The following is a 13,113-nucleotide window of genomic DNA, read 5'->3' on the forward strand; positions in this document are numbered from 1 at the left end:
AACGCCATCTACCGAGCTCGAAACCATATAAAATTTACATATGGCGAACGCGCCATATTATTTCTATTTACTAATTTATTGATATATTTACTAAATACATTTAATTTCGAAGAAATTGTATGTAAGGAAAACTACCATATAGTGACCGTGGTGATTGAAGCAATTATATGGATTTATGACTCGAAGGCCGGTAATGCCATCGCTATCGGGAGTTTTTGGTGAACAAATAGAGGTTAGCTTTTTGAATTTATCCGCTTACATGTTTTATTGTAACGTCTAATTAGTAATTTCTAACCGTAGGACTACGAAGTATTAAACTTACTTGGGAAAGGAGGTTTTGCTAGTGTATATAGAGCAAAATGCCTGCGCAGTGGTATAGAAGTCGCAATAAAAATGGTAATTTAAATAATCCTTTAAATTAAATATACGCACACATATCAATTTACATGTATTTAAAACAATTATTGTAAACAAACATTTAAATAGTTATTGTAAATAATTTTAGATCGACAAAAAATTGATGCAAGCTGCTGGGATGGTGGATAGAGTGGGTCAAGAAATAGCAATTCACTCAAAATTAAAGAACCCAGCTATTCTTGAACTGTACACAGTTTTCCAAGATGCTAATTATGTTTATTTGGTATTAGAATTATGTCATAATGGAGAACTTCAACGTTATCTTAAAATGCAAGGCTCTCGTGCATTGTCTGAAGCACAAGCTGGTCATATAATTAGTCAAGTAGTGCAAGGATTATTATATTTACACTCATACCAGATACTTCACAGAGATATGTCTTTGTCGAATTTGCTTCTGACTAAGGACATGCAAGTGGTAAAAAAGACCTATTTACTAAAATTATATGATCTTTGAATGTAATAATTAAACTGGATGCATTAAAAGTAGTTTAATCTTAATTTATAGAAAATAGCAGATTTTGGTCTAGCTACTCAATTAACAAGGCCTGATGAGAAACACTTAACTATGTGTGGTACTCCTAATTATATATCGCCTGAGGTCTGTCAAATAATTTGTAATTATATGTAAGGAATATAGAATAATTAGAATATAATACTAATTGCTTGTATTATTATAGATAGCAACAAGGTCATCACATGGTTTGGAAGCAGATGTATGGAGCTTAGGATGCATGCTATATACTCTATTAGTTGGCAAACCTCCATTTGATACAGATGCTGTTAAAAGCACTTTAACACGTGTGGTGATGGCTGATTATATCATGCCAGCTCATTTATCAGATAATGCTAAAGACCTAATAGATAAGTTATTAAAAAAGAATCCAAAAGATAGAATCCGCTTGCGTGATATTCCGAAACATCCATTTATCACTAATATAAAAAAAAATAAATTATACAATGTAAGTAATAAATAAAAAGATCATGTAAAAAATCAACCAGCTTATTATAGATATTTGTATTAATAGGAAAAGAATAATATGAACAAAAGATTATTGGGAGATGGTATTGTTGATTCAGGGGTTGGAAGAACATTGTCTTCATATGGAAAGCCAAGGATGCGTTGTAGGTCAGAAGAGAGAATATCATCAACGCCCATTATATCTAGTGCCCTTGGACCTATGTTTAGCGCGAAAAGTGATCCTTCATCCGAGCCTGTTGTAAGAATGCATTCACATAGAACAAATTGTGTAGATTATCACGCTAAAGAATATCCCGTATTAACTGGAATACCATTAGTACCACAAAGTAAAATTTTCTCACAATGTGAGCTCTATAAGAGTTCCAATGCATATCAAGAAATTGACAAACACAAGTATGATAAATATAGGAAAAGAGAAAAAGCTGAAAATTGTTCTGAAAGTACAGAAAACGGTGGAAAATTATCAGTCTCACCTTTGTCTTCTAAAAGATTGCAACCTGTGAGACATAAGACAAAAACTGCAATTCTTACTATTCTAGATAATGGCGAAGTTTGTGTCGAGTTTATTAAACGTAGAAATGGCATGGTATGTATTAAAAAAATAATGTTCAAATAAATTTTTCACGTGAATATATATATAATTGCCTTTCTGTTGTAGGAAAAAATAAGTGAAGTGTGTCGAATATCGAGCGATGGTTTAAGAATTATTCTCTACAAACCAACATCATTAACGAATATTAGTAATCAACCACTCCCGTTACCGACTCGTGGGGCAGATAGCATTTATTCATACGAAAATTTACCTGCCCATCATCACAAAAAGTACATATATGCCTCTCGTTTCATAAAACTTGTAAAAGCAAAAACTCCGAAATTAACGATGTATACTGAACGATCAAAATGTCAGTTTATGGAAAATGGACCACATCCAAATTGTGAAATTCACTTTTATGATGGAGTAAAGGTATGAAAATAAATATCATAAATTATAGGTAAATATTGAAGACATTAAGATTTTTATCGTTATAGATTGAACGTGTTGACGGTATCGTAAAAATAATGGAAAGGAGTGATGGTTCCACCTATGTCGAGGGTGAATTTCCACCCCATTTAGATACATATTACGAACATTATTCAGAATGTTATCAACGTTGTTTGTTGATAGAGTCTACTTTAACATCTTTAGAAACAGCTACAGGATATTCCTGCTTTCCTATTCTTATTGGACGTAAGCCTAATGCGGCTTTGAGTGATTCTCCTTGTTTACAAGGAAAAGAGAATATTTCGCAAGCAACGAACAATGCACCGGTCGTAAGTAACAAAATACGTATAATTTTTTTAATGAAATATGATATACATAAATATATGATTATTAATATTGTAGATGCCGTCTTTTGATGCTAGTTCTGTTATTTCGACGGTAGCATCGCGGTCACGAAAAATGAATTCTATACGAAATATTGGTAATAGCTTTAGTAAAGTATCGATTCCAGGTATAGGTACTGCGACAAAATTATCTTCTGGAGATATTCATGTTGATTACAGAGATGGTTCTACTTTAACTGTAAGTATATTTATAAATTACATTAATAATATTAGAATCAATAAAATAACATAACATAATTTGATCAAATTTATTATTTTAAGGTAAGTGCTCAGAGCAATGGCAATGATATAATTTATAAAGGTAATAATGGTATGGTTATAAAGTATAATCAGAATTATCAACAAAACGTAGAAGTACCACATATTGTTAAAGAAAAATTATGCCACCTACCTGGAGTTATTAAATATTTTGCTCAACCGAAGAGTAAGAACATCCGGTAGTTTTTAGCTGTGCATTTAGATATAAAATGTTTTGTATAAAATATAGAGAGTGGGCCAAATAAAATATTCTAAGCTATTTCTACCCAAATTAGTGCAGACACGGACTTTTTTTTAAACTATTACATATCTATACAACAAATTTTTCTCGGGCGACTACTGCAGGAACGAACGAAATAATATTTTCCATTTGGAACAGGTAAATAAAATATACATAGTCTAAAAAATAGTGACGAAGAATACTTTTATGATTTAATATTTATAGAAAATTATATTAATATATGATAATATTAATATAACTTTTTATTTTAAAAAATAGGAAGAGCTCCTCTTTGTTCCCCCAGCAAATTACTCCTTAGCTTTCCTATCCCATTTAATTAAAAAAAAAAAAGTGGAGCCTTGTTTGCATTTATTTCAGAGAAAATAACTTGGAATATCTTATTTAACTCGCTCTTTGAAAAGTAGTTTTCTTATAATAAGAGCAAAATTGTATTTTTTATATTTACATAGCATATATACAATATCTTTTAAGTAGTTGATTTTTTAAATATAAAGAGGTAGATACATCTTAATTTTTTTTCTATATTTCTAAACTTATATCAGAATTTTATTATATAAGATTCTATAATAAAAGATTTAATATCTTTTATGCTATCATATACAAAATATAAAATCAAATGTAATTTTCAATCAAATTTAAAATAAAGGTATCCAAGTCAATAAAAACTACAGCTATAATTCATTACTAGAATAATAGTTGATTGTAGTAAAAAGGAACAGTATGTTTGATTTACTATGTGCCCTACAATCTATAATCGAGAGGACAACGATCCCATTCACTTTTCCTTTTGTCGCCATATTGGTTTGTTTTAAAGGCTTATTCAAAAACAAATGATATTCTCCAAAAATACATATATTTTACTTAAAACACAATAATTACTACACAATATTAACATATCCTGATTTATTCTGCTAAACGAGGCAAATAAAATAAAAGAAAATATTTTCGAAATATTCTAAGGGCCAATTAATAATAATAGTCTGTCAGAATCCGTAGAATCTCTATTAACAAATGGTGTAATGTGCGGATGTGTAATTACGAGAAACGTGTAGGATGTTGTTCACTAATACAGTAGAATGACATCCAATTACGACATTAATTGAGAGAATTCTAGCATTGTAGTCTCAGAATCTACAACGGGCAGTGTCCACCTAAAACGAACTTAACCTTGAACAACATTAAAATCGAAAGATGGGTAAGCAACAAATTTACAACAATTGTTTATTTATGTACGATAGTGATAAAAGATCTTCTCCCTCGAATAGAAACCTTTCCTAGTAACGATCCAATATCGCGGGTAATCGTACGAGATACATGATAATCTTATCTGTCATACATATATGTGGAAACATTACTCATTCATCGTTCAATCATCGCTTCACACTTCATTCAAACGAATGTTAGAGTCATTTATAATTAAAGATGAGGAACGATCAAGGTGCAAGTGATAGTTTACCGTTACGTAGACGGTTTAATAGTAATATTAGTATAGATAGATTTTCCGAAAAAAGTCTTCATATGCTTGATTATGAAGATCGATCTTGTAGTAAGTTCTTTATAATATAAACTTACGTGTATGCTAGTATATAAACTTTAGAAATCAGTAATAATCTGTTTTATAACTTTTGAGACAATATCATTAATTTATATATACCAAATCATTAATAAATTATCTTTTTAACGTTCATAGGGAGTATATGCAATGATTGTATGGCCAGAGTACCATATGCAACTCTTATTGCAACAATAATGTGTTGCTTAGGAGTTGGTATATTCTGTGGTACAATGTATAGAGGTGTTACATTGGGCTCTTTAATGATGGATCAGGTAAGTTGTCATTATAATCCTATTATAATGTTCTTTTTTATATACATTATACATTTAATGTGTTTGTTTATAATTATGTATTTAAGGTATTTCATTTAAGACTTGGATGGCTAGAGCCTGTTCAATTGACTTTTGCAACACTTGGTGCTAGTATGGCAGCTTTAGGTTTTATGATATTATGTGTTGGTTGCCTTGCAACTGGAGCTACGAGACATAAAGTATATAGAGCCTGGAGGTCCAGAGTTGGTGGACGTATCTCATGTGCTGTTGTATGTAACTTTAATGTTATTAGTTATAATATCACAGAATGAGATAAATAGAATATTCTTTACATTTTTTAGTTCATGACAATTACTTATATATTACAATTAGGATGGCTCCTAATATTTGCATTTTTGGTTATAATTGCTTGGATTTTTACTATATTCTGGGGTTTATGCAGTAATCCTCGTGTTCAGTCTCTTGATCAATGCATTGATTTCACTCAATTTAGTAAGTACAATTTATTTCTTTTTTAATGCATTAATTAATTAATTAATTACTATGGGTAGATAAAATTTCATATATTATATTTCTTGAAGGTTTTATATTTCCAAATAATACAAGAGTAGAGGATATGAAAGTATGTGGACCACAAGAAGTGAAATTATTTTGTAAAGATTTTGTTGAAAAAGCAGAGATCATGTTTATTTTAGCAACAGTTGCTGCCATGTTGGTTGTATTAAGTCTCATACATTATTTAATGTGTTTATCTGCTAACTATGCACATATTAGAGATCATGAGAAGTTTCAAGAATTACAAGAACTTCAATACCTGCAAGATCCAGGAGATCCAGATTCTCCTCAACCCGGTATGGGAACTTTGAGCTCGCACCATCGTGTCAAGGATAGATTCTAGGATACAGCCCGCGAGATCTTCGCGATGAACCCCCTATAACTTCAACATTCTTGTTTACGAAACATTGAAGACATCTACTTTACAAGAATTAATAATGAATTTGATGTTATTCTTCTCTGAACCTAATGTACCTAAATTCAGTATTCTACTAATTGATTAATGTTGTAGTAGTTTACTGATCGAGGATCTTGCGGGAACACTTTATGCCGTCCATTTTCTGCGACTGTCTTGTAAGCATTTATTTTGTTTTAAAGTTATGAATTCGTTAAGTGATGTTTTAAGATAAATAAGATTTCATCTTTCATAATATTAATTCCTTCGATTATTTGTTGAACTTCTATGTATGCAGTGTAAGACATACGAGAACATTCCATATTTCGTACATATTTGTTGATAAAGTATAGTTTATTTTGAGCAAAACTGTATATACGTGCGAGATACGAGTAATATAAGCGCACAGAGAGTATTCTTTCTAAACTATTTGCTATACAAAGATATGCATATATATGCTTATAATTTGTACTCACAAATTTCTACTACGCATTAATATATTGTTTCATATTACAAGTTTATTTAATATTATCTTTATATTATGTAAGACTATAAATGCAGACTGCATCATTACGTTCTATTTGATGTCATTCTAACGGAGATTTTTTTTACATAAAAGGTGCAGCTTTTTTGTACCTCTTTAGGATAAAATAAGAAAATTACTGATATGATGTATTACTAGTATAGTATTTTAATTATATTGGAGGAAAGAGTCAAATAATTATATTTTAAATTTTCTACTTATATTTAGTAAATGATAAAAATACTTAAAAGATCTATAACTTAATAATTATGATTTCTTCCAGCATGCATAGTTCAGTTTTATGTCACATATCTATTGCTATTTTATAAAAGATCAAATTATGCTGTAAAAAATGTTAAATGTTAAAAAGACAATATCAAGATAATTCTAATTATACTTTATGCACAAATCTTAACTGTGCCAAATCTAATACGATTTAAATTATGAGAAATTATCACATATATTGTACGTTATCGCTAAGAGACAGATTTTAAAAATGGATATATAGGAAATCTAGAATAGCAAGTATAACTTGCAATAATTTCGTACTTGCTCAAATTCTTTAATAGCAATTCAAAGTTCTGTTGAATGCGCAATACGTTGAAAACAAATTCTGTATATTACATATACGTAATAAGAACATATCAAACTGAGGATTGTACTTTATCTACACAAATTTGCAATAGAATAATCAAATAAGTGAAATTAATGCACGAATTACATATAATAAAAAATGTGTTTATTGTTTTCCTTGAGATACATTCTTATTTCTTGAGATACATTCTTATTTCTAAACAATTGTATATTTCTGTAAGATCGAATAAAAAAATACTTTCTACTCAAACTGTATGTTCAATGTTTACAAATATTTTTGAAGTTCCTTTGAGAATGGTATAATGTCTTTATTATATGTACATTAATAGATAAATTTAATTCTTCAATATGTACAATTAATTACAATTTGTACAATAGTATAAGTTAATATATATAGATTATTCATCATCAAACTGGAGATCCAATTCCAAATCAAGAGCACACACTTCTTGTAAGGTATTAATGAATGTATAACGCGAAAATATCATGTACAACTTTCGAAACCAAACATATTGTGACTTGTGTGCAGCCATAGCCTTCTGTAAAGGTAATTCCTTTATGTTAGCAACTATGACAGAAATGAGAGTTTTGCTAGAAATTATATATGTTAACTGCACACTTACTTTTATACTATTTTTTTGTTCATATGTTATTAAATACCAATATGAAGCAGATAACAAACTAATTGGCAAATCTAAAAGTTGTACATACTTTCTAATTATATTCACAGATTCTAAAACATATAGTTTACAATCTGGAAAGAGATTCAATTATTTAAAATGTTTTAAATGTCAATTTAATACACCAATAAATAATACTAACAATATGGTACTTTTTTTTCTATGCATAATGCAGCTATGCCATAGTATAAAGAAATGTGATTCTTATGTCTGCTTATCCCATGTTTATCAAATGTTACAACTGCATTGATTTTATAAATCTCTACATGTTGCAAAATATATTCTGCCACTGCCTCTGTTGGCCATTGTACATTTCGATCATCAGGTAACTCTGTACTCCTATACATGTATTTATTGAACTAAGATAGAAGATTAAAAAGGTAATATTGAACTGTATTCAAATAATTACCAAGAAGTTATTTTGTAAATTAGATAGGTGAAACAATTTCTTACATCACTATAGTTACATTATCTTCTGGAATTCCTAAGAGTTCTGCACATTTCCATAATTCTTCTTTCCTCTTGTTATCCCCACCTAAAATGATATGTAGAGATTTTTCAACATCCAGAATATGATGAATTCATGTGGGATTAATAAATGTACCATTGCTAAGACAGAGGAGGAAAATCTTAGTAGCCTTTGATCTTGTAACCCAGTACACCAATGGACCAAAAAACATGACCTCATCATCAGGATGAGCTGTAACTAACAGTATTCTGGCAGGTGGACCCGGAAGCTGCCACGCTGTATGGTTAACTTTCTTCAAGATTGAATAAAGAGAAATACAAACGCAAAAATACGCAGTAACAGCTATTAGCAACTGCCATGAAATTTCATTGATGTAAAACCACCACCAACAAATTATTTCATTAATTTGTATACTAAGATATTCTCTAATTAAATTGAGATCTACCATGTTGAATGGTGATATATGAACTATTTTCACTTACGAATATTACGGTCCTGTCATATTTCTGGAAGAGCAAACTATTCCGGTAGAATTAGAGACAACATTTCTTTTGTTTAAAGGACTTTGCAAGGTTATGTTATACGAGATAATAGGATTGAGCGCCATACTTCAGTACGTTAATACAAATTCACTATTGTAATGCTTATATACTCTGCTCCTCAGACTATTATTATTTGTTAAATTATTTTCTCTTATAAATAAAAAATCTAGATATTCCTTAGTACTTATTCAAATTATTTTTACCTACGTTCAATTACGTAATTAATGTGTAGGAATTTTGATATAATTATTTCAAGTTTTAGTTATTTTATATATCGTTAATTGTTGTCTTTTATAAAATTAAAAATTCACTCAACACTGAAGTCTATGGTAATATTGATTACGTTCTATAAGGATTCATGTAGTATTTGAAATAGAACATTACTAGAAGTTTAATTTTTAAATCGTCTTGTAATTTATAAATTTATTTCTTTTTTACAATTGTACGTACAAATCAAATTGTATTTGTTTGTTAAACTTTGTCTTCACATTATTTTGAATCCTTTACCACGGGTAAATTGTTGATATTACAACAGAGTTACCAAGAAATAAAAGTCTCTAGATTTAAAATTTTGACTATAGATCTCTCGAATCTCTTTAGAAGACAATAATCTTTCATCATGTATTCTGTAATTGTATGAAAATAATTATTTACTTCAAGTAATTTCACAGAAGCGCGCCTAATTATTTGTAAGTTATGCAATTTATATTTTGGAAAAAATCGATACTACGCCAATGAGCGTCATTTATTATATCGAGTAACTTTACAGATGCATGAAACTAGGTTATATTTAGTAATCTAAAAATTTAATAAACAAAATTTCTACCATGGACATAAAAAAAGAAGTGGATCTATACCGTGATACACCTATCAGATATTTGGGTAACGAAAGACTATTGTAGTCGCTTTTTTAAACAGTTTCTTATTATTTTCATTCATAAACATTATGAATGACATTTTTGACTCCCTTTCCAGGATATGCAAATGAAATTGGAGAAGCTTTTAGATCTATAGTTCCAAATTCAATTGTATGGTTCAGTTATGCTGTAGCCAGTGGCTACGTTCTTGCAGACACAATTAACAATGGCTTTAAAGCTTATCAAGTAAGCAATTCATAAGAAAAATATTATTTGGACATACTATACATATTAATAAGACTACTATAAATATAAATTGTATGTTTCAGGATAATGTAACTCCAAAAGCAACAAAAAATACTGTACTTTCCATGACAGATACTTTATTGTGGCAGTCATTTGCATCTGTAGTTGTGCCTGGTTTGACAATTAACAGAGTTTGCGCTGCTGTTCAATTTGTACAAAAAAGAAGTAACAATGTGTTCTTAAAAAGCAAATGGATTCCAACCATTATTGGTTTAGCATCCATACCTTTCATAATACGTCCTATAGATAATATAGTAGAAGAAACAATGAATGTGACATACAGAAGGTGGATAGGATATTACCCAAAATGACCATTAATTAATAATATATGATTATTCAGAGCTGTTCGAGAATAGATCTTAGATTTATTCGGTTTTCGAATGAAACGAAAACATTTCCGCTTATACATTACTCTAGCATAAAAATGCTAATATAATATTACTGAAAGTTATCTATTTTATTATACTATACACGATTGAATTTTGTATTGCATTATTCAATATTTTGGAACATGTATTCGAAAACAAATCCGAATGCTTTGTTAAAAACAAAAAATAAAATGCGTTATTGTTATTTTTGATTTTCTCTCATTTCATTTTTGTGTATGCCAGTTTGATCAAAGATGGTTTTCTTCTATTAATATCTACAACAAGAATAATAAATGAGCATATAAATATTATAATTTTTTAATATTGTGCTAATACATGGAACTTTTTTATTAATCATATATTACTTACGTTACTTATGTCGGTATCCATCACTTCAAACTAGAGCGCGCGAAGTAGAATTGTCCAATATATAGTCAGACGCACTGAACATGCTTATCAAGCTCAAAAGTCTAAATCGAACGCAATAAGTAACGCATATTATTACATTATATTGTTTATTTTGAAACGATTGTACCTTACATAATAGAAAATATGTTTCATAATGAAATAATAAAACTCGTCGAAAAAAAGGACGACTATTTAAAAGATATTACATAAATGTTTCTTTTCCTTCTTCTATTACCCTCGTATTTTTTTATATTTTTATTTAAAACATCAGTTCATGATTTTCTCTCGTTTGATCGCGAGAGTTAAATAAACGATGGAGATTCGTTGAAAAATCAATAATAATTATCGTAGACGGAAAATCGTAACTCATAGGCCACGTTCATTTTCCCATTTATCGTCTTGTCGGGTCAAACGAGCTAGCCGCAGAACAATGGCTCGACATTGCATAGGAACGAATAGCCTGTCATACCTGTGACATATATTTTTTCGTCACAGGTACAATCACTACGTCAACCGACAAGAAAAACTAATCGTATTTCTTTGTTCGCGGAACTGAGTTCGTGATTTTTCAAGACGAACTACGCGCCAAATACGGATAGAACATTTTGTTCTTGCTAGGTATCTACGATTTCAAGTACGATACACATCGTAATGTGTTGTACGAATCGGCAAGGGATTCGTTTTTATTCGATTATCATTAGACTGTGGTTTTTTAAGCATTTATGGGGAATTTGAAGGTGCAAAATACACAGATTGCGTATAACATAGAAAAATATATAAAATATAAAAATATATGGTACTCGTTATAATATCAAGGAAACTAAACAATTGCCTACCTAAATTCCATTTTTTAATTATACGAATTTGCATAAATATCTGCAGCCTAATTACCATATCTTTTGTATGTTTTCCATTTGTTTTCCTTTTTCTGTGTATGGAACACGAGCACATACGGACTACAGTGAATTTCTCATTTTCGTAAAATGAACTATCCTTCCATTCAATCTACTGAAACGCCTTGTAGGCGAAATATTTGGAGGTTAAGTAGAATCTGATTTGGGAAGAGGCATCAATTTCTCGCTAATTAATTCTCATACAGTTATTACGTATTACAGCATTTTATTGCCTCTTAAAAGTTGGCGCAATACGATTTACTGCTGGTCGAGTTGCGGATAAAACGTGCAAAAAAATCCAACGCCCGGGGATTCTCGCGATTATGAAATTCCGTATATATGTCTTCGTCGTAAGATTTACAGCACAATAATAACAGGATGTAGAAAAACGGAAGCATTTTAATTCTGATGTTAAAGTACGATCGACGGTTGGTAATCGGACAAATTACACGATTAGGAGGTAGTGCATTGTGGAAAAATTAATAAAAGTCGACGATGAAATAAAAAAGATGTGTTAATAACATTTTTTTTTAAATCGTTAAAATCATAGAATTGCTGACAACTTCACTCGTGTAATCATTTGCCACGAAACATTTCGTTTTAAACGAACAATTGTAAAACTGAGTACAAAAACATATTAATTGGTGAAAAGCCACAAGTCGATCAACTTCACTTTTTTGAAGATTTCTTAATTTCAGTATCACAATACATGGCTAGCTTTTTTAAATCAATTTTTCAGATACCAAACAATTAACCTCAATAGAATACGTCAAATTGTCTCCTATGTAATTGGTATATACGTAGATTCAAATAATTGTTTCACTCTAACTGAATCAATTTCGAAGCTTCGATGTATCGTTTCGATTGAAAATTGTTTAGTAGATGGGTATGCAAGACTAAAGAAAATAAAGGAAATTCGATTTTATGAGACTTTTTCGAAAGGATATAATTGTCCATAGAAGGAGAATAAAATAGGACGGAGGACTATACTTACACAGGCGCTGGGTTACGAATTGACACATTCATGGGTCGGTCGATTTTTCACGGGACCCTATAATAATCTTGACAGCTTTTCAGTAGTCTATGGTCGACCCTCGTAATAAGGTTAACCAGTCCACCGTGATATAATTTATAGAGGCCACTTGTTTACGGCTAATTATGGCGGCACGCGGGCGACGAGTACGTCCCTTTTTTTCTCGTATGTCGTATGTCACGCGTTTCCGACAGCCGACAGTGTCTCAAGTTCGATGAAATTTAAGAACGCATCGATGTAAACGTACAACTGAAATCTGTTATCACGATCAGCGAATATATAGAGAAACATAAACCGTGAAACCTAAATTCTTCGGATCGTTGTTCGTTATAACAAACGGGAGCGTCTATCAAACACGACGAAAATCACGCGTGGACTCTTTT

At 30.3% G+C, this 13,113-nt stretch overlaps 5 protein-coding genes across 9 annotated transcripts in view; 4 read left to right on the forward strand and 1 right to left on the reverse strand.

The window, feature by feature from the left end:
* Slh (sec1 family domain containing Slh) overlaps positions 1-13,113 on the forward strand; it is a 114,105-nt gene that overhangs the window by 4,910 nt on the left and 96,082 nt on the right. The gene's annotated exons all lie outside the window — the stretch shown is intronic.
* Sak (polo like kinase SAK) lies at positions 36-3,538 on the forward strand. 2 transcript variants are annotated; one of them, XM_072007893.1, is made up of 11 exons: positions 36-232; positions 301-396; positions 506-832; positions 923-1,015; positions 1,095-1,376; positions 1,443-1,982; positions 2,055-2,360; positions 2,426-2,489; positions 2,562-2,707; positions 2,781-2,960; positions 3,044-3,538. In XM_072007893.1, the coding sequence occupies exons 1-11, from the start codon at positions 176-178 to the stop codon at positions 3,221-3,223; spliced, it is 2,271 nt and encodes a 756-aa protein (XP_071863994.1). In that variant the 5' UTR covers positions 36-175; the 3' UTR covers positions 3,224-3,538. The 2 variants fall into 2 exon arrangements, with proteins under 2 accessions (XP_071863994.1, XP_071863993.1); XM_072007892.1 differs by having other exon boundaries at positions 2,426-2,707.
* Positions 4,052-7,424, forward strand: M6 (neuronal membrane glycoprotein M6). 2 transcript variants are annotated; one of them, XM_072007918.1, is made up of 5 exons: positions 4,052-4,476; positions 4,972-5,108; positions 5,195-5,377; positions 5,450-5,600; positions 5,690-7,424. In XM_072007918.1, exons 1-5 carry the CDS (start codon positions 4,473-4,475, stop codon positions 6,004-6,006), a joined length of 792 nt encoding a protein of 263 aa, XP_071864019.1. In that variant the 5' UTR covers positions 4,052-4,472; the 3' UTR covers positions 6,007-7,424. The 2 variants fall into 2 exon arrangements, with proteins under 2 accessions (XP_071864019.1, XP_071864018.1); XM_072007917.1 differs by lacking the exon at positions 4,052-4,476 and adding an exon at positions 4,510-4,827.
* Pig-l (phosphatidylinositol glycan anchor biosynthesis class L) lies at positions 7,298-9,111 on the reverse strand. 2 transcript variants are annotated; one of them, XM_072007920.1, is made up of 5 exons: positions 8,459-9,111; positions 8,308-8,389; positions 7,997-8,193; positions 7,794-7,928; positions 7,298-7,710 (listed from the first exon to the last, which is right to left on the reverse strand). In XM_072007920.1, exons 1-5 carry the CDS (start codon positions 8,769-8,771, stop codon positions 7,634-7,636), a joined length of 804 nt encoding a protein of 267 aa, XP_071864021.1. In that variant the 5' UTR covers positions 8,772-9,111; the 3' UTR covers positions 7,298-7,633. The 2 variants fall into 2 exon arrangements, with proteins under 2 accessions (XP_071864021.1, XP_071864020.1); XM_072007919.1 differs by having other exon boundaries at positions 7,298-7,713; positions 7,798-7,928; positions 8,459-9,079.
* Positions 9,424-10,601, forward strand: LOC139989468 (mitochondrial fission process protein 1). Of its 2 annotated transcripts, XM_072007925.1 has the most exons (4): positions 9,433-9,554; positions 9,649-9,747; positions 9,841-9,968; positions 10,052-10,601. In XM_072007925.1, exons 2-4 carry the CDS (start codon positions 9,693-9,695, stop codon positions 10,337-10,339), a joined length of 471 nt encoding a protein of 156 aa, XP_071864026.1. In that variant the 5' UTR covers positions 9,433-9,554; positions 9,649-9,692; the 3' UTR covers positions 10,340-10,601. The 2 variants fall into 2 exon arrangements, with proteins under 2 accessions (XP_071864025.1, XP_071864026.1); XM_072007924.1 differs by having other exon boundaries at positions 9,424-9,747.

This window comes from Bombus fervidus, chromosome 7 (genome assembly GCF_041682495.2).
Source record: "Bombus fervidus isolate BK054 chromosome 7, iyBomFerv1, whole genome shotgun sequence".
Lineage (NCBI taxonomy): Eukaryota > Metazoa > Arthropoda > Insecta > Hymenoptera > Apidae > Bombus > Bombus fervidus.